The sequence below is a fragment of the Solea solea genome, chromosome 20 (assembly GCF_958295425.1).
Source record: "Solea solea chromosome 20, fSolSol10.1, whole genome shotgun sequence".
NCBI lineage: Eukaryota > Metazoa > Chordata > Actinopteri > Pleuronectiformes > Soleidae > Solea > Solea solea.
This window is the reverse complement of record NC_081153.1, coordinates 645880-669376: the sequence shown is the minus strand read 5'-3', so window position 1 is coordinate 669376 and position 23497 is coordinate 645880. Positions and strand designations below refer to the sequence as shown.

The window sequence follows — 23497 nt, the reverse complement described above, 5'->3', positions numbered from 1 at the left end:
CCCAGCCTGGATTATGTTATGGTCTTTAGTTCCACCAGACTGTAAGTTATTCTTACATTTGCAGGAAAAATATTTTGTTTTGTCCTGGATAAATGACAAACCTCCCATTAAAGCAAACTGGCATAAGATAATCATGGAATGCTTCCCCCTCGAACACCTGACCTGGCTGCTTCACTCCTCAGCTGGTCGGTTTATAAAAATTTGGACCCCATATCTTAACTTTTCCAACTCCACGGTGGCTCTGGTGCTGTCGGGTATTGTCCTCAGCTAAACTCCAATTCCTGCGCTGTATCTTGTTGGTAAAATTGTGTTTGCAGTTCTGGGATTTATTTATTTAGTTATTTATGTGTTTGTTTCCTATGCATTGTACTGGTAAGATATCTCTTCATTGTAACATTATGTTACATCGCTTTAAATTTACAAATGTGCTAACAGATCAGGATCAGGTTTCCTAATATTGTGCTCTGACTTCCTGATGTCCTACTCTGACTGTAGACTTCCTGCTATGACTGTAGACTTCCTGCTATGACTGTAGATTTCCTGTTCTGACTGTAGACTTCCTGCTCTGACTGTAGACTTACTGCTCTGACTGTAGACTTCCTGTTCTGACTGTAGATTTCATACTCTTGACTTCCTGTTCTGACTGTAGACTTCCTGCTATGACTGTAGACTTCCTGCTTTGACTGTAGACTTCCTGCTATGACTGTAGATGTCATACTCTGACTGTAGACTTCCTGCTCTGACTGTAGGCTTCCTGCTATGACTGTAGATTTCCTGTTCTGACTGTAGACTTCCTGCTCTGACTGTAGACTTCCTGTTCTGACTGTAGACTTCCTGTTCTGACTGTAGATTTCCTACTCTGACTTCCTGTTCTGACTGTAGACTTCCTGTTCTGACTGTAGATTTCATACTCTTGACTTCCTGTTCTGACTGTAGACTTCCTGCTATGACTGTAGACTTCCTGCTTTGACTGTAGACTTCCTGCTATGACTGTAGATGTCATACTCTGACTGTAGACTTCCTGCTCTGACTGTAGGCTTCCTGCTATGACTGTAGATTTCCTGTTCTGACTGTAGACTTCCTGCTCTGACTGTAGACTTCCTGCTCTGACTGCAGACTTCCTGCTCTGACAATTGACTTCCTGCTCTGACTGTAGACTTCCTGTTCTGACTGTAGACTTCCTGCTATGACTGTAGACTTCCTGTTCTGACTGTAGACTTCCTGTTCTGACGATAGACTTCCTGCTGTGACTGTAGACTTCATGCTCTGACTGTAGACTTCCTGTTATGACTGTAGACTTCCTGCTATGACTGTAGACTTCCTGTTCTGACTGTAGACTTCCTGTTCTGACTGTAGACTTCCTGTTCTGACGATAGACTTCCTGCTGTGACTGTAGACTTCCTGCTGTGACTGTAGACTTCCTGTTATGACTGTAGACTTCCTGTTATGACTGTAGACTTCCTGTTCTGACTGCAGACCTCCTGCTCTGACTTTAGACTTCCTGCTGTGACTGTAGACTTCCTGCTATGATTGTAGACTTCCTGTTCTGACTGTAGACTTCCTGATTGTCTTCAGGAGCTCGTTGATGATCCAGTTGCATCTATAGTCAGACATGGATGTTGGCTCTTTAAAGGTCAAAGGTCAGATGTGATTAACGGAGCAAACAATGACTGAAAGACAAACTTAGCAGATGTTAAATGTCAACTTTTGAACTTTGAGCTGTTGCTTAAAGCCAGGGGGTGTGGTCTTGTGTGTGGACAGGGGGCATGGTCTGGAAAGCATATAAAGGACGAGCGTCTCTGTGAAGCTCAGTGGTCATTTCTTCTTCACGTCCTCATCATGAACCCCAGACTCGTCTCTCACTTCCTGTTCGTGGCTTTGTTTGTCAGCTGCTCGACGCTGACGCCCGAGGAATGTCAACCGCTGCTGACGCCTGTGTCTCTGCACGACCATGCCATGGTAACCACTCTGCTGAGGTCATCAGGTCATCAGCATATTTATTTATTCAATGATGTTTTTACTGAGTGAAGTTTCGGGACAAGTATACAAATATACACAATACAAGTATACTTGTGTATACAAGTGTGTGTGTGTGTTTGTGTTTGTGTTTGTGTGCGTGTGCGTGTGTGTGTGCGTGTATTACTAATGTTGTGGGGACCTAAAACTGTTTACACAGTCACTTTATGGGGACTTGTCTTCCTTGTGGGGACAAAAATCAAGTCCCCACAACGTAAATGACTACATTTTAAGGTGAAGATATGTTTTAAGGTTAGGTTGAGGTTAGGGTTAGGGTTAGGGTTAGGATTAGGATTAGGCCGTCGTAATTGTGATTAAGGTGGGAGTAAGTCTCCAGGAAATGAATGAGTCAATGCAATGTCCCCACAAGTCATGAATGTCCAACATGCGTGTGTGTGTGTGTTTGCATGTGTGTGCGTGTGCGTGTGCGTGTGTGTGTGTGTTTGCATGTGTGTGTGTGTGTAGATGTTGGGCAGGTTGAACACACTCGTGGGTTACTCTGATGGAAAACTGTTTGTGGAGATCCTGAAGAAGACAGAGAGCTCGTGGCTGAACGTCACCTCCTCGACCTCTGACACCAACATGCTGGAGATGTTTGAGGAGAACAACATGTGAGTCATGTGACTGTGAGCGCCCCCTGCTGCCAGTGAACATGTGTGAAAAACTGATTATATCCACTTAATTAAAGAATTGTTACATTACATGTCATTTAGCAGACACTTTTATCCAAAGCGACTTACAATGGAATTGAGTACAATCAGCCAGGGGTGGAGTCGAACTTGCAACCATTGCGACCATGATGTCTTTTGCACACAGGGTACCGGTCTTAACCACTGAGCCATTCCACCCAATTGTGTAATAAAATCTGCGTCATATGATCATGTCTTTATCTCACTGTGAGACAGGAACAGAAACAGGAAACTGAAGTGTGTGTGTGCGCGTGTCTTTAATCAGCTGACTCCGTGTTTCCTCAGAAACGGAAAATGTTTCAGCGCACAGAACAACCTCACCATCGATGGAAACACAGTGACGGCCCATTGTGAGTGATGAAGATGATGATGATGATGATGATGATGATGATGATGGTGATGATGATGGTGATGATGGTGATGATGATGATTGTGATGAAGATGATGATGATGATGATGATTGTGATGAAGATGATGATGATGGTGATGATGATGATGATGATTGTGATGAGGAAGATGATGGTGGTGATGATGATGATGAAGATGATGGTGATGATGATGATTGTGATGAAGATGATGATGATGATGATTGGGATGATTGTGATGATGAGGAAGATGATGGTGGTGATGCTGATGATGAAGATGATGGTGATGATGATGATTGTGATGAAGATGATGATGATGATTGTGATGAAGATGATGATGATGATGGTGGTGATGATGATGATGATGATTGTGATGAGGAAGATGATGGTGGTGATGATGATGATGAAGGTGATGGTGATGATGATGATTGTAATGATGATGATGATGTCTCTGTCCTCAGATGCTAACATCACCACACTGTTCCATGTGTTGCCGAGCAGCGACAGCGTTGTCGTCTTCAGCGCTAACTCCACCATCACTGGAGACATCGACGTCCTCCTGAACTTCTTTAACGTCACTACCACTACTAAACAGGAAGAGGGCGCCATCCGCTCTCTTTATCTGATGGGTAGGAAACACGATACTTGACTGGAGACACTTTTTGTCACACAATTTAACTCCACTCATTTTTTTCAGGACGAGAGACAACAGCAGCAAATGACTCAGACTTGGAAGATTTCAAAAAACAAGCAAAGTGTCTCGGCTTCAACCATGAACCTGTCTTCATCTACGACTCTAACAAAGGTGTGGACAGTGTTTGTGTCCTCCATGTTTGACTGTGTGTGTCCTCCATGTTTGACAGTGTCCTCCATGTTTGACTGTGTGTCCATGTTTGACAGTGTGTGTCCTCCATGTTTGACGGTGTCCTCCATGTTTGACTGTGTGTGTCCTCCATGTTTGACAGTGTCCTCCATGTTTGACTGTGTCCTCCATGTTTGACAGTGTGTCCTTCATGTTTGACGGTGTCTTCCATGTTTGACAGTGTCCTCCATGTTATACTGTGTCCTCCATGTTTGACTGTGTGTGCCATCCATGTTTGACATTGTGTGTTGTCCATGTTTGACGGTGTCCTCCATGTTATACTGTGTCCTCCATGTTTGATAGTGTCCTCCATGTTTGACAGTGTCCTTGCTGATGAGGTGTTTTTCTTGTTCCAGGTTTCTGTGCAAAGGACAAGGTCGTCTCCATTGTCTTTTGAAGTGTCATGTGACCTGTGGGAGCTTGTGATGGAGGGGGTGGCGCCGACTGCAGTGATGTCACCTGACCACTCTGATGGTCAAATTAAAATAAAATGAAAATATCAATGAGTCTCAACTGTTATGATATTTAATTCATTCAGTTTTATTTTTGAACTATATAACTAAACACCAGTGTTATCTCTCTCTATATATATTTATACTATATAACTAAACACCAGTGTTATCTCTCTCTCTATATATATATATATTCATACTCTGGTGTAATAAATCAATAACAAACAGAAGAGGAGTTAGACATTCTAACTTAATAAAGATTAATACGAACAATAAGTCAAATAATACCACTGTTAAATGTGGACTATTAAATATTAGGTCTCTCTCCTCAAAATCTGTTTTAATAAATGATCTAATTTCTGACAATTGTATTGATTTATTCTGTGTAACTGAAACTTGGTTACATGAAGAAGATTACGTTAGTCTAAATGAGTCAACTCCACCCACTCATGCTAATACCCATATTCCTAGAAGCTCAGGCCGAGGACGAGGTGTAGCAGCCATTTTTAATACTAGATTATTAATCAATCCCAAACCCAAACCAGGATATTCATGGTTTGAAAGCCTTATTCTTAATCTATCTCATCCTAGTTGGAAATCACAGAAACCAATTATGATAGTCACAGTTTATCGTCCACCTGCACCTTATTCAGAGTTCCTATCAGAGTTCTCTGAGTTCTTATCTGAGTTAGTGCTTAAGACAGATCAAATCATAATTGTAGGGGATTTCAACATCCATGTAGATGTTGACCGTGATAGTCTTAGCTGCGCATTTAACTCGCTGTTGGAATCAATAGGTTTTATTCAACACGTTAATAAACCAACTCATCGCCTTAATCACACCCTCGACCTTGTTTTAACTTATGGTATTGATATTGATAACTTAAACATAGTTCCTCAAAACCCTCTCCTTACTGATCATTATTTACTCACATTTAATTGTACAATAATGAACTACAATAACATAAATAAGAAATACTGTCTGATAATAATATGAATACATTCAAAGAGACAGTGCAACCTTTATTTAACTCGGTGCCATATGTCAGTACATCTGAAGGTACCGTTTGTGATTTTACTCCCGCCCTCATAGATAACCTTGTTGATAGTACAGCGGCCTCACTGCGTACTACATTAGATTGTGTTGCCCCTCTGAAAAAGAAGGTGGTGAATCAGATGAGACGAGCACCATGGTTTAACTCCAATACTCGTGCTCTTAAACAGACGTTACGTAGATTAGAAAGAAAATGGCGTTCCAATAACCTAGAGGAATTTTATATAGCCTGGAAAGATGGTTTTGTAGCTTACAAAAAAGCCCTACACAAAGCTAGAGCTGCCTATTATTCTTCTCTAATTGAAGAAAATAAGAATAATCATAGGTTTGTTTTCAGCACTGTAGCCAGGCTGACACAGAGCCACAGCTCCACTGAACCATCTATTCCTTTAACACTGAGCAGTGATGACTTTATCAACTTTTGTGTGAATAAAATAACATCAATTAGAGAAAAAATGGATCATCTCCTCCCTCATATTGGGACTGACTCATCTTTTAGCACAAGAGCTTTAGAAGCACCAGGTGCACAGTTAGACAGTTTCTCCCCTATAGATCTCCCTGAGTTAACATCATTAGTTTCATCATCTAAGTCATCAACCTGTCAGTTAGATCCTATCCCAACCAAACTGTTCAAAGATGTCAGTCAGTCAGTCATCATCTACCGCTTTATCCTCAACCAGAGGGTCGCGAATCTCAGCTACATCGGGCGATAGGCGGGGTACACCCTGGACAGTTCGCCAGTCCATCGCAGGGCCACACACAGATAGAGACAAACAACCATTCACTCTCACACTCACTCCTATGGTCAATTTGGAGTGTCCAATTTACCTATCCCCACATTGCATGTTTTTGGACTGTGGGAGGAAGCCGGAGTACCCGGAGAGAACCCACGCACACACAGGGAGAACATGCAAACTCCATGCAGAAAGGCCCTTGTTCCAACCGGGGCTCGAACCCGGGTCTTCTCGCTGCAAGGCGAGAGTGCTAACCACTACATCACGGTGTGGCCCCTGTTCAAAGATGTGTTTCCTTTAATTAACAGCTCTATATTAACTCAAATTAATCTATCCTTATTAACTGGATATGTGCCCCAAACGTTTAAAATAGCAGTTATTAAACCCCTTCTCAAAAAAGCGACCCTTGACCGAGATATTTTAGCTAATTACCGACCTATATCTAATCTTCCCTTTGTTTCTAAAATCTTAGAAAAGGCAGTTGCTAATCAATGATGTGAATATTTGCGCATGAATGGCCTGTTTGAAGATTTTCAGTCAGGTTTTAGATTAAACCATAGCACAGAAACAGCACTAGTTAAAGTTAGTAATGATCTTCTCTTGGCTTCAGATAATGGTCTAGTTTCTTTACTTGTCCTGTTAGATCTTAGTGCTGCATTTGACACCATTGATCATAATATTCTACTGCAGAGATTGGAGCAGACTCTTGGGATCACAGGTGCTGCCCTCTGCTGGTTTAAATCATACTTATCTGATAGATTCCAGTTTGTTCATGTTAATGATAAAGCCTCACTACAAACAAAGGTTAATTGTGGAGTTCCACAAGGCTCAGTGCTTGGGCCTATACTTTTTACCTTATATATGCTTCCTCTAGGGAACATTATTAGGAAGCACAACATACACTTTCATTGTCATGCAGATGACACACAGCTATATTTATCAATGAGGCCGGATGAAATAAATCAGGTTGTTCAACTCCAGGAATGTCTCAGAGACATTAAGTCCTGGATGACCTGTAACTTTCTACTTTTAAACTTTTATACTCGGCCCTAAACACCTCAGAGAAAAACTTTCTGATCACATTGTCACTTTAGATGACATCACCATGGCTTCCAGTTCCACTGTGAGGAACCTTGGAGTTACTTTTGACCAGGAAATGTCATTTGATTCACACATAAAACTCATTTCCAGAACAGCCTTCTTCCACCTGCGGAACATTATGAAAATTAGAAACATTCTGTCTTTACAGGATGCTGAAAAACTAGTTCATGCTTGTGTTACATCTAGATTAGATTACTGTAATTCCTTATTATCAGGATGTTCCAACAAGATGTTCCAACAAGTCTGGTTCAGGGAAACCTGGACCATCTCTTAGTTCTGCTGCTATAGACCTAGACTGCTGGGGGATTTTCCTGTGGTGCACGCACATTCACTCTCTCACACTCAGGGTATGAATATGACTTTTTATATGTCATTAACCTTGTCTCTTTCTCTCCCTAGTTTGTGTCTTTCCTTCCTTCCCTCTCTCTCTCTGTATTCTCATCTTGCAGGTTGCAGGATCCAGATCCAGTTTTCGAGGCTATCCATATCATACATATCATCACCATTATTATTGTGCTATAATTAAAAGTCGATATCATTGACTGTATAAACTTGTTACTTGATACAGTTGTTGTGTATCTGCTCCTGGTCTCTCTCTCTCTTCTGTCTCTACCTCATCTCCCTCTTGTCCTTTCTCTCCCCCCTTTCTGTCCCCCACCTCTCCTCTGTCCCCCATTTTCCTTTTACGCCAACCGGTCGAGGTCTGGTTCTGTCAGAGATTTCTTCCTGTTATGAGGGAGTTTTTTCTCTCCACTGATGCCTAGTGCTTGCTCATTGTGTGAACTGTTGGTCACACCAGGTGAGAAGTTTCACTGGCTACAGGGGAGTGGCCAACACAGCTGTAACCAATCAGCCCCTAACCAGGGAGTGGCCACTCAGCTGCAACTAATCAGCACCTAATCAGGTGTCTTTTAAAAAGCAGCACTGACTTTGAAGCGGCAGACGAAGACTCAGGAGGACAAAGACAAAGGAGTCTAAACCGGAGTCTAACGAGGCTAAGTACCTGTCTGCTAGTGTTTTCTACCTTTCACACATGTGCCTTTTTTCCATTCCTGTTCATGTCTCTTCTCATAGATACTACAAACCTCACAATCACTCACAGCATCACCGTAACCTGTCCTCACTTATCTATCCCACCCGCTCCACACACATCCAACACCTTGTTGCAGGGGGCCTGTGGAACTGCCAGTCAGCTACACGCAAGACTGAGTTCATCTCTGGCTCTGCTACTGAGCAATGCCTGGACTTCCTTGCTCTCACTGAGACTTGGATAACACCCTCCAACACAGCCACCCCTGCAGCTCTCTCCTCCGCCCACTCCTTCTCCCACACACCCAGATCCACTGGAAGAGGTGGCGGGACAGGTCTGCTCATCAACCCCAACTGGACTTTCACTCTTTACCCACTGCCACACTTCTCTTCTTCAGTCGTTTGAATTTCATGCTGTAACTGTAACTCACCCAGTCAAACTAATCATTGTTGTCATCTACCGTCCACCAGGCCCATTGGGACACTTCTTGGAGGAACTAGATGTCCTCCTCTCAAACATCCCAGAAAATGGCCCACCACTTGTTCTTCTTGGTGACTTCAACATCCAGTCAGAGAAGTCATTCGATCTACTTCTTCTACTTTCGTCTCTTTCTCTCTCACTTGCTCCTTCTCCACCAACTCACAAAGCTGGCAACCACCTTGACCTCATCTTCACCAGAAACTGCTCCACCTCCGACCTCAAGGTAACTCCACTTCATGTCTCTGATCATTTCTTTATTTCCTACTCTCTCCCACTCTCCCAATCTGATGATCTCATCTCATCAGATATTGCACTTGTCCGTCGTAACATTCGCTCTCTCTCTCCCTCCTCTCTCTCCTCAACTGTTCTATCAGCACTTCCTTCAGCTGACTCCTTCTCCCTCATGCATCCCAACTCTGCCACAGACACCTTCCTCTCTACTCTACTCTCTACTAGGAGAGTGCTACAGAGGATTATAAACACAGCCCAGAGGATCACGGGGTGCTCTCTGCCTAACCTGGAGACTATTGCCAGCTCTCGCTACCGAAGCAGAGCTGGAAACATCATCAAGGACTCCTTCCACCCAGCTAACCACCTGTTCCACCTGTTACCCTCGGGCAGGCGGTACAGATCCCACAGAACCAGGACTAACAGGCTCAGGGATAGCTTCTTTCCCAGAGCCATCACAGAACTAAATAAATAAACGAAAGCAAAAACATTCATAGGGAAACACCACTGGAAAGTGCAATAATCTGATGCTTCAGTCACTTTGTTTACACAAATACAGGACAATCACTTCTCAGTGCCTTCTTTTTTCTGTTTTTACACCGGTCTTGCTGCTATATTTTGTTATCTTATGTTAATTTATACATAGTCATAGTTTCTGAAAAAAATGTAAACAACATTTCTTATTCTTATTTTATTGTTAATATTTCTATTTTCTCTTTTAAAATTGTTATTTATATATTTGTATTTTGCACCAAGGGAGTGGCACCCAAATTTCGTTGTCCACAAAATAACGACAATAAAGGCTATTCTATTCTATTCTATTCTATTCTATTCTATTCTATTCTATTCTGTCCTCCTCTCTTGACTCTCTCTGTCCTCTTACTTCATGGCGGGTTCGTATGTCCTCCCCAGCCCCGTGGCAACCTGACTCAGTGCGTGCTGAGAGAGCCACGATACGGGCAGCAGAAAGGAAATGGAGGAAATGAAAACACCCTAACGCCCTGCTCTCCCCCTTCACTGCCTCTATCTCTGCAGCCAAACAAGCTTTCTATCAGACTAAAATTCAATCCTCTTTCTCTAACCCCAAAAAACTTTTCTCGATCTTCTCTAACCTCCTTGACCATCACCTGAAACTCAATCTCGACAAGACTGAGTTTCTTTTTCTCCCAGGAAAGGGCTCTCCCACCACAGACCTAACCATCACCCTCGACAACTCTGTGGTAACTCTCAACGTCTCATACCGCAAGGAACCTGGGTGTGACACTTGATGACCATCTCTCCCTCACTGCCAACATTGCTGCAACAGCTCGATCTTGCAGATACATGTTGTACAACATCAGAAGGATACGGCCTCTTCTAACCCAGAAGGCGGCACAGGTTCTGGTCCAGGCTCTTGTCATCTCACGCTTGGACTACTGCAACTCCCTCCTGGCTGGTCTCCCTGCGTGTGCCATACGACCTCTGCAACTCATCCAGAATGCAGCAGCTCGACTGGTCTTGAACTTACCAAAATTCTCCCACACTACACCTCTCCTCCGCTCCCTTCACTGGCTTCCTGTAGCTGCTCGCATCTGCTTCAAGACTCTAGTGCTTGCGTTCCATGCTACAAACGGATCCGGTCCAGTCTACATCCAGGACATGATCAAAACCTACACCCCAGCCCGCCCACTCCGCTCTGCATCAGCAAACTGGCTCGCTGCTCCCTCACTGAGAGGATCGCAGAGGCATTTACAGAACTCGAGACTGTTCACTGTCCTCGCTCCCAAATGGTGGAACGAGCTCCCCATCGACATCCGGACAGCGGAAAGCCTCCACATCTTCCGCCGCCGACTAAAAACACATTTCTTCCGACTCTACCTCGACTAAGACGACGACGAAAAAAAACAAAAAAAAAACAAAAACCTATACATCGCACTTATGACTAGCACTTCATAGTTTGGCTTGGCTTGTACTCCTGTACTTGTGTACGCCTGTACTTGTGTACTTGTGTACTTGTGTACTTGTGTATTCCTATACTTCTGTTCTCCTGTACTTGTGTACTCCTGTACTTGTGTACTCGTGTACTCGTGTACTCCTGTACTGCATTATAAGATTTTCCTGCATGGCCCCACCAGAATATACAGACCAAAATCACCACTGCTTCTGTACTTGTGTACTTGTGTACTGCTGTACTTATGTACTCCTGTTTTTGTGTACTCCTGTACTTGTGTACTCCTGTACTTGTGTACTCCTGTTCTTGTGTACTCCTGTACTTGTGTACTCCTGTTCTTGTGTACTCCTGTTCTTGTGTGCTTGTGTACTCCTGTACTTGTGTGCTCCTGTACTTGTGTACTCCTGTTCTTGTGTACTCCTGTTCTTGTATGCTTGTGTACTTGTGTACTCCTGTACTTGTGAACTTGTGTACGTGTGTACTCCTGTCGTACTTCTATACTGCTTGTATCCAAGTATATGCTTGCATACTTGGATATTGAGAAACGGCCAAGCAGTGAATCCCATCTACCCTCCCAACAGCAGGTGGCAGCAGAGCTCCACCCTGTGACATCAGAGCGCTGATCGGTGAAGCGAGAAAAAGAGAAAAACGCTGTTGTGTCGTCACTTCCTGTTGCAGTTAAAGATGGAGTTTGGAGTAAAGATGAGTCTGTGGGAAGATGGACCGAGGCCCGGGCAGCTTTATTCTCTGTTCCCCGGCGGCAGCAGCAGCAGCAGCGGACCAGTCCCCGCCTGTGCTCCGATCAAACACACACTGTGAGTGAACCCGAACCAGCACCGCGGTTCTGTGTGACTTTAACCCGAACATGTCGCGGTTTGTGCTGTATCATCCCACTGAGGCTAAGCTAGCGGAGGCTAAGCTAACTGAGGCTTAAATAGTTTAATTTAGAACAAAATCTTCTGGATTAAAATAATTTAATTAGTGATGAAAATCAAAGTTTAGTCGTGAACATGAAGCTGCAAGTGTGCAGACTAGCTGTTAGCCAGCTACATGTGAATCCAAACACTTTAATTTTGAAGATTTAGTCTAAATGTAATCTTTGTTTTAAAACATGACGTGGAATTAAATTCAGAACAGAAATGAGAAGCGAAACAATATTAGCAACAGAAAAGAGACAGTAAGTGTTTAATGAAGAGAAAACGGCACATTCAAGTAATTGTGATAAGGAACAATATGAGACAGAATGAATGACTTTCACTTTCAACATGAGCTCCTTCTGTTAACGTTCAGAAAAGAGGTTTGTGGAAACAGACTCCACCAATTCATGCTTACGAATCAAAATAATAATAATTTATAATAAAAGAAAATTTATAAATAAATCCTCCACGTCTGTCCTCGGGTGATTTAGTAAAGACACGTCTGTCCTCGGGTGATTGAGGTGAAGTAGACAAACCAGCTGTTTTCTACTGTTTGTTACTTTTGTTTTTTTAGAGTTAATAATCAGCAGATTATATTGATATGAATCAGAAAGTGAATTTAAATATTTGTGTTTTAATAGTCTGCCTGTCTGTCTCTCTCTGCGTGTCTGTCCTGTCTGTTTCTCTGCGTGTCTGTCCTCTCTGTCTCTCTGCGTGTCTGCCCTCTGTCTCTCTGCGTGTCTGTCTGTCTCTCTGCATGTCTGTCCTCTCTGTATCTGTGTGCAGGACACCGATGGTGACGGGGACGTCGGTCCTCGGGGTGAAGTTTAGCGGTGGTGTGATCATTGCTGCAGACATGTTGGGCTCGTATGGTTCTCTGGCTCGCTTTAGGAACATCTCTCGCCTCATGAAGGTGACGCTCGTCATCGCGATCATCTGGACATCAGCTGACCTGTGACCATGTGACTGAGTTTGTTTGTGTTTCAGGTGAACAACAGCACCATCCTGGGAGCTTCAGGAGACTACGCTGACTACCAGCACCTGAAACATGTCATCGAACAGATGGTGTAAGAATCAAACACACACGCACACACATGAACCAGCTGCTGCTTCGTCACTGATCCCTTGTTTTCTGTGTGTGTGTGTGTGTCAGGATTGATGAGGAGTTGCTAGGCGACGGTCACAGCTACAGTCCAAAGGCACTGCACTCATGGTTGACCAGAGTGATGTATAACCGCCGCAGCAGAATGAACCCACTGTGGAACACTGTGGTCATCGGAGGCTTCTACAACGGAGAGGGGTGAGAAACCATGAGCACATGATCAGTCACATGTCGGCCATCTTTGCTACTGTGTCACTTTCATGTCAAACATAAACTGTCGATTGAGCCAATTCTGTCCCATTGTTTGTTTAATGTTGAGTGTTCTCTCCTCACTAAAGTCAACTATATTAGATTATAGATGAATATTCATGCGTCAAAGTTTAAATCTATGATGTCATGAATAGATCAGAGGGTGCATGCCCCTCATCTCTGTTGACCCTTCTCTGAAGATTTCATTATTTGAACAACCAGAGCAAACGCTCTTCACTTATACCATGAAACTGTAGAAACGCTTTGTTTTATTACCACTAAATCTGATGCCATACTTTGTTTTCTAGTTTCCTTGGGTATGTGGACAAACTGGGCGTGGCCTATGAGGCTCCCACAGTGGCCACTGGTTTTGGAGCGTACCTGGCTCAGGTGAGAGACGCCTCCTGTTTCACTCTGGACTTTTGAAAACAATGTTTCCAACGACGCCAAACGCATGCAAGGAGCTGCATATTCACTTTTGATTGGTCGTCATGGTGACTCGCGTGTTTGTGTGTGTGCGCAGCCTCTGATGAGAGAGGTGGTGGAGAACAAGGTGGAGATCAGCCAGCAGGAGGCGCTGGACCTGGTGGAGCGCTGTCTCAAAGTGCTCTACTACAGAGACGCTCGCTCCTACAACAGGGTGAGTTCATCATCAGTAGGTGTGGTCATGTGGAGACAGCGTGTTTTACTGCAGCAGGCCTCCAGGGGGAGATCTTCCTTCTCTTTCTTTTGATGGAAATTCAACAAAGCAAATGTAACTTGTTGAAACCTTTAATCTCAGTGACATCTGTTTTTGTCCATTTGTTGAAACGAGACGAATGAGTGATGTCATGTTTATTTCAGCACGAGATCGCCATAGTAACAGAAAAAGGCGTGGAGATTATCGGCCCGCTGTCATCTGAAACCAACTGGGACATTGCTCGCATGGTCAGGTGAGGTCAAAGGTCAACCTGATGAACGTGTGTTTAGTGATGAATCAGATCTCAGATCAGATGACTGCAGTGTCTTCACTCGTCTTTGTTTTGTCTCTTCAGTGGCTTTGAATGAAGACCAGCTGCATCCTCTCATATTCACTCGTTCACTGTCTGTTTTTGTACAATGAAAATAAAACCAAAAAAATCTCTTTTCCTGCTTTTATTTTTGTTTGTTTTTAATCTGAATCTCAAATAACAATAAAGTGAGTACATTAGTTTATGCAGTTCTTACGACATATATATATATATATGTGACGCTTGACGCCTGGAAGAGAAGATCAAGTGAAGAGTGAAGGTAACTTTGGTCCCAGTGATGATGACGATGATGGAAGCACTGAGACAAACTGCCAGGAGCAGCAGCTCTGATGTTGAGCAGAAGCCTCAGGTGTTCGAGGACACACAAACAAACAAACAAACAAACGTGTGATGTGACTAGAAACATCTTTTCATGAATAATCATGATATAAAGGTGATTAAAGTAACTAAACCATACATGAGACTGACTTGCACTCATATTTGACAGTTTCAAACATTAGCTCGGGAAATAAACCATTAAAAAACGGGCGTCTGTTGCTATGCAGATTCCTTCAGATTAATTTATCTGTTCTGTAACTGGGCAGATCAGGAAAACACGCCCAATCGCAATAATCCTTGTTAAAGAAATGATTGCGTTAGACCAATGAGACCCAAGTCGCTGTTGGTCTCTGGGTAGATTAGTATGTGCGCGCCAATCAGAATGGACGTGGTCTTTGTCGTCAGGCAGACCTGCCACCGTCGTCCAATCACAAAAACATCTGACTGGGGATTTTTGCTGTATCTTGGCTCAGGTACTTTCTTTTTCTTTTTTAAAATAATTTCTCCGTCTGGCCTCAGTCAACATTTCTAACATTAATGACATAATTAATTGACTGTTTGGGGGAACGATCCCGTGTTTCTAAACCGCGTCTTAAAGCTCGTTAAAGGGCTCTTTCACTTCACGCTAAACCCTAATGTTAGCTAGTAGCTAGCGGTGTGTGAGCGCGAGCATCTAACGACTCTTTCCCCGGTACCGTCGCATTACTCCGGTTAACAACGGTGTTAGCTCCGTCTGATTAAAAACCAGCTGACGTGTCGCGGTGACGCGGTGAGCTGAAGCTAACCAGCGGCGGTGAGGCTCCGTTAGCTGGACGCTAATATGTCAGACGCCGGCAGATCCGTTCACTGCCCGGCCGAGGACGCGTCTGTCCGGCCGAGGACGTCTGCTGCTACCGCTAACGTTAGCGGCCAGAGGCGGGAAGGAGGCCGGCGGCGGCGTGTGTGTGTGTGTGTGTGTGTATGTGTGCGCGCGCGTGCATGTGTGTGTGTGTGTGTATGTGTATGAGTGCGTGCGTAAGTTTGTGCGTGTATAAGTGAGTTTGTGAGTGTGTGTGAGTTTGTGAGTGTGTGTGTGTGAGAGTTTGTGTGTGTATAAGTGAGTTTGTGAGTGTGTGTGAGTTTGTGAGTGTGCGTGTGAGAGTTTGTGAGTGTGCGTGTGAGTGTGTGTGTGTGAGAATTTGTGAGTGTGTGTGTCTCCAAACATTCTCAGGTGTAAAACGTCAACAAAAAAGATAATGTTGAAATTTGAAAAATGTCAATATTTCATGTTGGTGAATCATCTACAGTCCTAGTGATTTATGTTAAAGTACCACAAGAGGGAGCTGCACCTTCAAGTCATATTTAAAACATGTTTTCTGTTATAAACAAAATATTTCTTTAACATTGTTTCTCCTAATCTCATTAAGTTTTTAATACATTAGCAGCGTTTTTATGACTGTTTCAACAAATCAATGATGGTAGATTGTGGACAATAGGCTCTGCCCATTAGAGTTCCAAGATTTAAACCTGTTTAATTGTCACAATAATATTGTGAGTCATGATTCTGTCTTTTTCCACGATAATCATGGGTCTGTGTTTGTCTGACGTGCCTCAGATCATGCATCTCAGCGCCGGTTAGTCGCTTCAGATGTCGGAGGAGCAGAGCCAACAGCAGCGGGGGGAGGGTGGTGTGGAGGCGGGGGAGGGAGACAGTGAGCCCAGCATGCTGCTGCAGAAACTGAAAAACGACATCTCGTAAGTGGACAAACTCTAACCCTAACCCAGTGTCCTCCACTGCTCCACCGTGTTCATGCTCCTCTTCTGTGTCTCACAGGAAGAGCGTTCAGACCAAAGTGGATCAGATCCTGGTGAGGACACACACACACATGCATGTGAACAACTGTATACACAAAGAACTTGAGAGAAACACTGGGATTTTATTACATTATAACTTAATCTATAACTTCAGCCAAGTCATAACCCATACACCTGCAGGTTTAGCTCTAGTTACAATCCAGGTTTAACTTTAGCTTAACTTAAGCCTGATAATAAAACTTGTGGCTTGTTGTTCCCTGCGTTCACAGCAGGACGTACAGCGTTTCTCTGACAACGATAAGCTCTACCTGTACCTCCAGCTACCTTCAGGACCCAGCTGTGGAGACAAGAGGTCAGTCAGAGGTCAACTCATTACACATTACAATGTGGCAGTTAAACAGTTGACCTTTGACCTCTGTGTGTCTGTTTGCAGCGTGGGTGACTCTGGCTCGTTCAACACCACTGACCAGCTTCACACCTGTACCTGGATCCGCTCTCACCTGGAGGAGCATTCAGACACGTGTCTGCCCAAACAGGATGTCTACGAGACGTACAAGTCAGAAAACACACCAACTCCACACTCGCACTCTCTCAAGCGTGAAGTCATGTGACTCTGACTCCTCCCCTTGTCATTCTCACTGTCTTGCAGGAGATACTGTGAGAACCTGCAGCATCGGCCTCTGAGCGCCGCCAACTTCGGGAAGATCATCAGAGACATTTTCCCCAACATCAAGGCACGGCGGCTCGGAGGCAGAGGACAGTCCAAATATCCTGAATAACCACAGGTCACTCTGTGTTCACACTGGGTTCACGCTGGGTTCACACTGTGTTCACACTGGGTTCACTTTGGGTTCACTCTGTATTCACACTGTGTTCACACTGGGTTCACTCTGTGTTCACACTGAGTTCACTCTGGGTTCACTTTGGATTCACTCTGTATTCACACTGTGTTCACACTGGGTTCACTCTGTGTTCACACTGAGTTCACTCTGTGTTCACTCTGTTCACACTGTTCATGCTGGGTTCACACTGGGTTCACTCTGTGTTCACACTGTGTTCACACTGGGTTCACTCTGTGTTCACACTGAGTTCACTCTGTGTTCACTCTGTATTCACACTGTGTTCACACTGGGTTCACTCTGGGTTCACTTTGGATTCACTCTGTATTCACACTGTGTTCACACTGGGTTCACTCTGTGTTCACACTGAGTTCACTCTGTGTTCACTCTGTTCACACTGTTCATGCTGGGTTCACACTGGGTTCACTCTGTGTTCACACTGTGTTCACACTGGGTTCACTCTGTGTTCACACTGAGTTCACTCTGTGTTCACTCTGTATTCACACTGTGTTCACACTGGGTTCACTCTGTGTTCACACTGAGTTCACTCTGGGTTCACTTTGGATTCACTCTGTATTCACACTGTGTTCACACTGGGTTCACTCTGTGTTCACACTGAGTTCACTCTGTGTTCACTCTGTTCACACTGTGTTCACTCTGTGTTCACACTGTGTTCACACTGGGTTCACTCTGTGTTCACACTGAGTTCACTCTGTGTTCACTCTGGGTTCACACTGAGTTCACGCTGGGTTCACACCGTGTTCCCAGCATGTGTTCACTCTGTGTCACTCTGTGTTCATGCTGGGTTCACACTGTGTTCACACTGGGTTCATGCTGTGTTCACTCTGTGTTCACACTGTGTTCTCTCTGGGTTCACTCTCCCACATCAAAGTCAGGAGTTGTTGATCCACTGCTGCCTCCATCACTAAGTTCAAATGTCTTATTTTGTCACTTCGGCATTTAAAATATTTAATTTAGACTTAGTTCAGTGACACAAAGTTACCACATGAGGCAGCAGAGGACCAGCAGTTCCTGTGGTCACTTTAAGCCTCAGCGTTAGAATAGTATTTAAAAAAAAAAAAGAATAGTATTGACATGGTTCCTAGTTCTGTTCTTTAACCTGCGAGGCTCATACGTACTGTTACAGCGGCATCAGGAGGAAGACGGTGCTCAACATGCCTCTGCTGCCCAACCTGGACCTGAAGAACGATCCGGTACACACACACACACACACACACACACACACTCACTCTGCTGCCCAACCTGGACCTGAAGAACGATCCGGTACACACACACACACACACACACACACACACACACACACACACACACTGCTGCCCAACCTGGACCTGAAGAACGATCCGGTACACACACACACACACACATATACACACACACACACTCTGCTGCCCAACCTGGACCTGAAGAACGATCCGGTACACACACACACACACACACACACACACACACACACACACACACATACACTCTGCTGCCCAACCTGGACCTGAGGACCGACCCGGTACACACACACACACACACACTCTGCTGCCCAACCTGGACCTGAGGACCGAACCGGTACACACACACACACACACACACACACACTCACTCTGCTGCCCAACCTGGACCTGAAGAACAACCCGGTACACACACACGTTTTGGTCTCCATGACAACTAGTCCCTCCTTCCTCTACAGGCTGAGCTGACTGAGCTGGTCCAGACGTACAAACAGGAAGTGACGGAGGCGGCGTGTGAGCTGATCTGTGATTGGGCGCAGAAGATCCTGAAGCGCTCGTTTGACACAGTGGTGGAGATCGCTCGTTACCTGATCCAGGAGCACATCGTCAACCCTCGGTGCAGCCAGGCCGAGCTGGTGACGTCAGCCACGCTGGCAGGTAACGCACACACACACACACAATGGCAGGTAACGCACACACACACACGCTCACACGATGGCAGGTAACACACATACACACACACACACACACACACTTACTGTATATACATATGAGACCAGGCCCAGATGAAACACATGTTTTTGTTATGTGTGTGTGTGTGTGTGTGTGTGTGTGTGTCATCTGCAGGAGGTCCAGCCAAACCTCACAAGGTCATCAAGAAAACTCCGGTAGCCTCCAAAGAGTCGGACGCAGCGTCGGATCACAAGGTGCTCACATGTTTTTACTGAGCATGCTCAGTCCCTCCCTCTGACACTCACCACTTCCTGTCTGTCCTCAGAAGGACATCAGAGACGCCTTGTCCTCCTCGTCTTCACTGAAGACGCTGCTGCCCGGAGACAAATCAGGATTGGCTACCAGCACCAAGCCGTCCTCCCTCGAAACTCCGCCTCCTCCTTCCTCTTCCTCCTCTTCCTCTCTGCGCCCTGCGGTAGGTGAACGCCTCCATGAGCCCTCACCTGAGGTCGATCTGTGACGTCATTGACGCTCTGTGATGTAATGACTCTGTTCTGTGATGTCATAGATGCTCTGATGTCACTGATGCTCCGTGATGTCATAGATGCTCTGATGTCACTGATGCTCTGTGATGTAATGACTCTGTTCTGTGATATCATAGATGCTCTGATGTCATGACTGTTCAGTGATGTAATGACTGTTCTGTGATGTCGTTGATGCTCTGTGATGTAATGACTCTGTTCTGTGATGTCATGGCTGTTCTATGATGTCATAGATGTTCTGTGATGTAATGACTCTGTTCTGTGATGTCATGGCTGTTCTATGATGTCATAGATGCTCTGATGTCATATAGATGCTCTGTGATGTCATGGCGCTGTGATGTCATAGATGCTCTGATGTCATAGATGCTCTGTGATGTCATGACTCTGTTCTGTGATGTCATTGATGCTCTGTGATGTCATGACTCTGCTGTGGGATGTCATGCAGGTGGAGGCCTTCATCAAGCAGTTACCCAGAATTCTCCCTCGCAGCTCCATTCCTGATAAGACGCAGCTCTCTGTCCGCTCCTCGCCACCGTCGCTTGCGCCCAAAGACGCCTCTGGTGTCGGGGGGGCGTCTGGACCTGGAGGTCCGGCCCCTGCTGCTGCCGCCAGTGGGGGAGGAGTCAAGGTCATTGCTATGGCGACGCTGCCACAGCAGCAGGGTGGGCCAATGCCCTTGATGATCCTGCCTCAGAGCTGCTTGTCCTATGACAGGGAGAAGGTGGCGCCGCCTCCACAGCAGCAACACGCCACCGTTGCGCCAACCTCCGTGGTTCAAAGGGCCAGAGGAAACATCAGCAAGCGGCCCCTGGAGGCCGTGGCATCAGGGAGTTCAGCAGGCGTGTCCTCTGTGTCTGCTGCCAACGCTCCTCCCGTCAAACGGAAACGTGGTCGACCAAGAAAACCTCGGCCGGAGGACGTGCTGCCACCTCCGCCCCCACCTCCTCCTCCTCCTGCTGCTCTTCCTCCTCAGGCCCCGCCTCCTGCTCCTACCACCCATTATCCCATCATCACGCCCGTGGGCGGCGGTGTCATCCAAAAGGCGTCATCTTCCTCTTCCTCGCAGCCCGTGCTGGAGCTGGTTCTGAGTCAGCTGCCTGCGACGGCGGCGGAGCACCGCAGTGTGGTGGTGCAGTGTCAGCCAGGCGCCGCCGAGTCGGACCGCCACACTCGGCCGTTGCTGCTCCTGCAGACTTCAGCCAATCCCAGCTGGGAGCTGGCGGCGGGGCGGACGCCGATGGTTGAGGTGATCCAGAAGGCTCCGCGACCAGGCAACAACACCGCCACCGTAGCCCCGCCTACAGCCCACCTGCCCCCTCCCCTCCTTCTACACTTACCCAAGCTTCATGAGGAGCAGGGGGAGGTGGAGATCACGCCGACGCCCAGCTCCACCCCCTCCACCACCGTGCCCAGGAGTGAGGGGGAGCAGGAGGGTGGGCGAGAGAGAGACACACAGTAGCTCCCATCAACACTGCCCCGCCCCCTCAACACTCCTCTGACTCACTGCTGGATGTGTTGTTTGTGTGTGTGTGAGTGAGTGAATGTGTCAGTGTGTGTGTGTGAGTGAGTGAGTGAATGTGTCAGTGTTTGTGTAAGTGAGTGGTGAGTGAATGTGTCAGTGTGAGTGAGTGAATGTGTCAGTGTGTGAGTGAGTGAATGTGTCAATGTGTGAGTGAGTGAGTTAATTTGTCAGTGTGTGAGTGAGTGAATGAATGTGTGAGTGAATGTGTAAGTGTGTGAGTGAGTGAATGTGTCAGTGTGTGAGTGAGTGAATGTGTCAATGTGTGAGTGAGTGAGTTAATTTGTCAGTGTGTGAGTGAGTGAATGAATGTGTGAGTGAATGTGTAAGTGTGTGAGTGAGTGAGTCAATGTTTCAGTGTTTGTGTGAGTGAGTGAATGTGTCAGTGTTTGTGTGAGTGAGTGAATGTGTCAGTGTGTGTGATTGAATGTGTCAGTGTAAGTGAATGTGTCAGTGTGAGTGAATGTGTCAGTGTGAGTGAGGTAATGTGTCAGTGTGAGTGAGTGAGTAAGTGAATGTGTCAGTGTTTGAGTGAATGAATGTGTGAGTGTGAGTTAATGTGTAAGTGTGTGAGTGAGTGAGTGAATGTTTCAGTGTTTGTGTGAGTGAGTGAATGTGTCAGTGTTTGTGTGAGTGAGTGAATGTGTCAGTGTGTGTGAGTGATTGAGTGAATTTGTCAGTGTGTGTGTGAGTGAGTGAATGTGTCAGTGTTTGTGTGAGTGAGTGAATGTGTCAGTGTGTGAGTGAGTGAATGTGTCAGTGTAGTGTGTGAGTGAGTGAATGTGTCAGTGTAGTGTGTGAGTGAGTGAATGTGTCAGTGTGTGTGTGTGTGATTGAATGTGTCGGTGTGAGTGAGTGAGTGAGTGAATGTGTCAGTGTTTGTGTGAGTGAATGTGTCAGTGTGTGAGTGAGTGAATGTGTCAGTGTTTGTGTGAGTGAGTGAATTTGTCTGTGTGTGTGAATGAGTGAGTGAACGTGTCAGTGTGAGTGAGTGAGTGTATGAATTTATGTGTGAGTAAGTGAGTGAATAAATGTATGTGTGAGTGAGTGTGAGTGAATTTATTATTCAAACTTTGACGTTGAGTCTGAAAAAACGGCAACAGTTTTCATCAAGTCCTTTCAAAGTAAAAGTTCCAACAGTTTTTAGATATTACATCATCATCTCAACTGAAGCTGAAGCTCCACCCACCATCTGTTAGCTTAGCTTAGCATAAAGAATGGTTCATAGTATTGTCAGTGAACAACCACCTGCTAACTTGTATAAATATGTGTGTCACTGTTGCACTTTACTATGAACTATGAGAAGGTCCTGGAGGAGGCGGAGTCTGGTGATGTAACATCATTTGAGTGTGTGGTCTTCTTCATTGGTGCTACAAACCACAGGACTGGGCATCGCCGTCAGTCCTCATTGTTTCTTCCTGTGGAAAAAAAAAGTTTTAACATTTATTGCAGTGAGTTCGCCGTACGTGTGTGTGGAAACTGAACTGTTGCATGATGGGAAAATTTGTTTTAGCACTTTGCTATGAACTGAGTGTAGCTTAGCTCACATGCTAGCTGCTATGATTGAAGCTAAAACTCTGGAAATGTTAAGCCCCGCCCCCTCATCTGTTCCAAACAGAAATGTCTGTTTTTTTATGGTTTGTATGTAACAATGTAACACTTTAAACTGTTTGAAAGACAGAGGGCGCCGGTGAGCAGGTGCAGGTCGTTCAGTCGTTCACTGTGGAAACAAAACCAGAAACGGGTCAGATAATCAAAGAGTTAAGGATCGGGATTCGGGTAGAGTTGACCTTCATGGATCGTCCTCTGATGTCACTTCCTGTTTGTTCATTTATATATATTTTTTCTTTTTTAACATGCGATGAAACTTAAACGTAAAAACGTTTTCGGATCATTATGTCGTCAGAAGTCACATGACTACAAAGCTTCAGTCTTTGTATAACACTTTATTGTCAACAGTTGTGCTGTCATGGTCATCTTCACCTTTATTAATATTATGCTGTTGCTATGACGATGTCTGTTTCCTGCATGTTTTTGCCTGCTGCTTTTGCTGTTTTCCTTTTTTCCTCTTTTGCACTTTGTTCTTGAATTGTGTTGTCAAAGGTCAGAGGTCGATGTTGGTTCACGTATGAAAGATAAAACAAACCTTTGTCCTTTCTTTTTGAAATGCACCTTTACTGTATGTGTGTTTTCCTCTGACTGATGAATAAAGGAAGTGACATCACTGACTCAAAACTTTAAACTTGAATTTTCTTTCTCTTTTACTTTTGTTGTGAGTGTAGTTCCTCTCTCAGCCACAAGGAGGCGCTCTGCTCTGACATCAGCTGTGTGCCTTTTTGTACCACCGTCACCA

General features: G+C 45.2%; 4 protein-coding genes across 6 annotated transcripts; all 4 read left to right on the top strand.

Moving 5' to 3' along the window:
• Positions 1-1798: 1798 nt before the first annotated feature.
• Positions 1799-4439, top strand: LOC131447435 (uncharacterized). Its single transcript, XM_058619221.1, has 6 exons — positions 1799-1959; positions 2482-2627; positions 2991-3055; positions 3532-3699; positions 3768-3875; positions 4289-4439. Exons 1-6 carry the CDS (start codon positions 1840-1842, stop codon positions 4327-4329), a joined length of 648 nt encoding a protein of 215 aa, XP_058475204.1. The 5' UTR covers positions 1799-1839; the 3' UTR covers positions 4330-4439.
• Positions 4440-8306: 3867 nt separating this feature from the next.
• LOC131447431 (uncharacterized) lies at positions 8307-9585 on the top strand. Its single transcript, XM_058619216.1, has 2 exons — positions 8307-8637; positions 8774-9585. Exons 1-2 carry the CDS (start codon positions 8307-8309, stop codon positions 9484-9486), a joined length of 1044 nt encoding a protein of 347 aa, XP_058475199.1. The 3' UTR covers positions 9487-9585.
• Positions 9586-11188: 1603 nt separating this feature from the next.
• Positions 11189-14332, top strand: psmb4 (proteasome 20S subunit beta 4). The gene is made up of 8 exons (XM_058619219.1): positions 11189-11756; positions 12645-12771; positions 12846-12925; positions 13012-13158; positions 13518-13599; positions 13733-13849; positions 14053-14141; positions 14244-14332. The coding sequence occupies exons 1-8, from the start codon at positions 11626-11628 to the stop codon at positions 14254-14256; spliced, it is 786 nt and encodes a 261-aa protein (XP_058475202.1). The 5' UTR covers positions 11189-11625; the 3' UTR covers positions 14257-14332.
• A 588-nt stretch (positions 14333-14920) lies between these two features.
• On the top strand, positions 14921-23386 carry rfx5 (regulatory factor X, 5). 3 transcript variants are annotated; one of them, XM_058619200.1, is made up of 10 exons: positions 14921-15010; positions 16132-16271; positions 16351-16384; positions 16601-16887; positions 16981-17097; positions 18306-18384; positions 18870-19068; positions 19258-19337; positions 19409-19558; positions 20071-23386. In XM_058619200.1, the coding sequence occupies exons 2-10, from the start codon at positions 16165-16167 to the stop codon at positions 21082-21084; spliced, it is 2067 nt and encodes a 688-aa protein (XP_058475183.1). In that variant the 5' UTR covers positions 14921-15010; positions 16132-16164; the 3' UTR covers positions 21085-23386. The 3 variants fall into 3 exon arrangements, with proteins under 3 accessions (XP_058475183.1, XP_058475184.1, XP_058475185.1); XM_058619201.1 differs by lacking the exon at positions 14921-15010 and adding an exon at positions 15057-15330; XM_058619202.1 differs by lacking the exon at positions 14921-15010 and having other exon boundaries at positions 15058-16271; positions 16601-16683; positions 16765-16887.
• Positions 23387-23497: the final 111 nt, after the last annotated feature.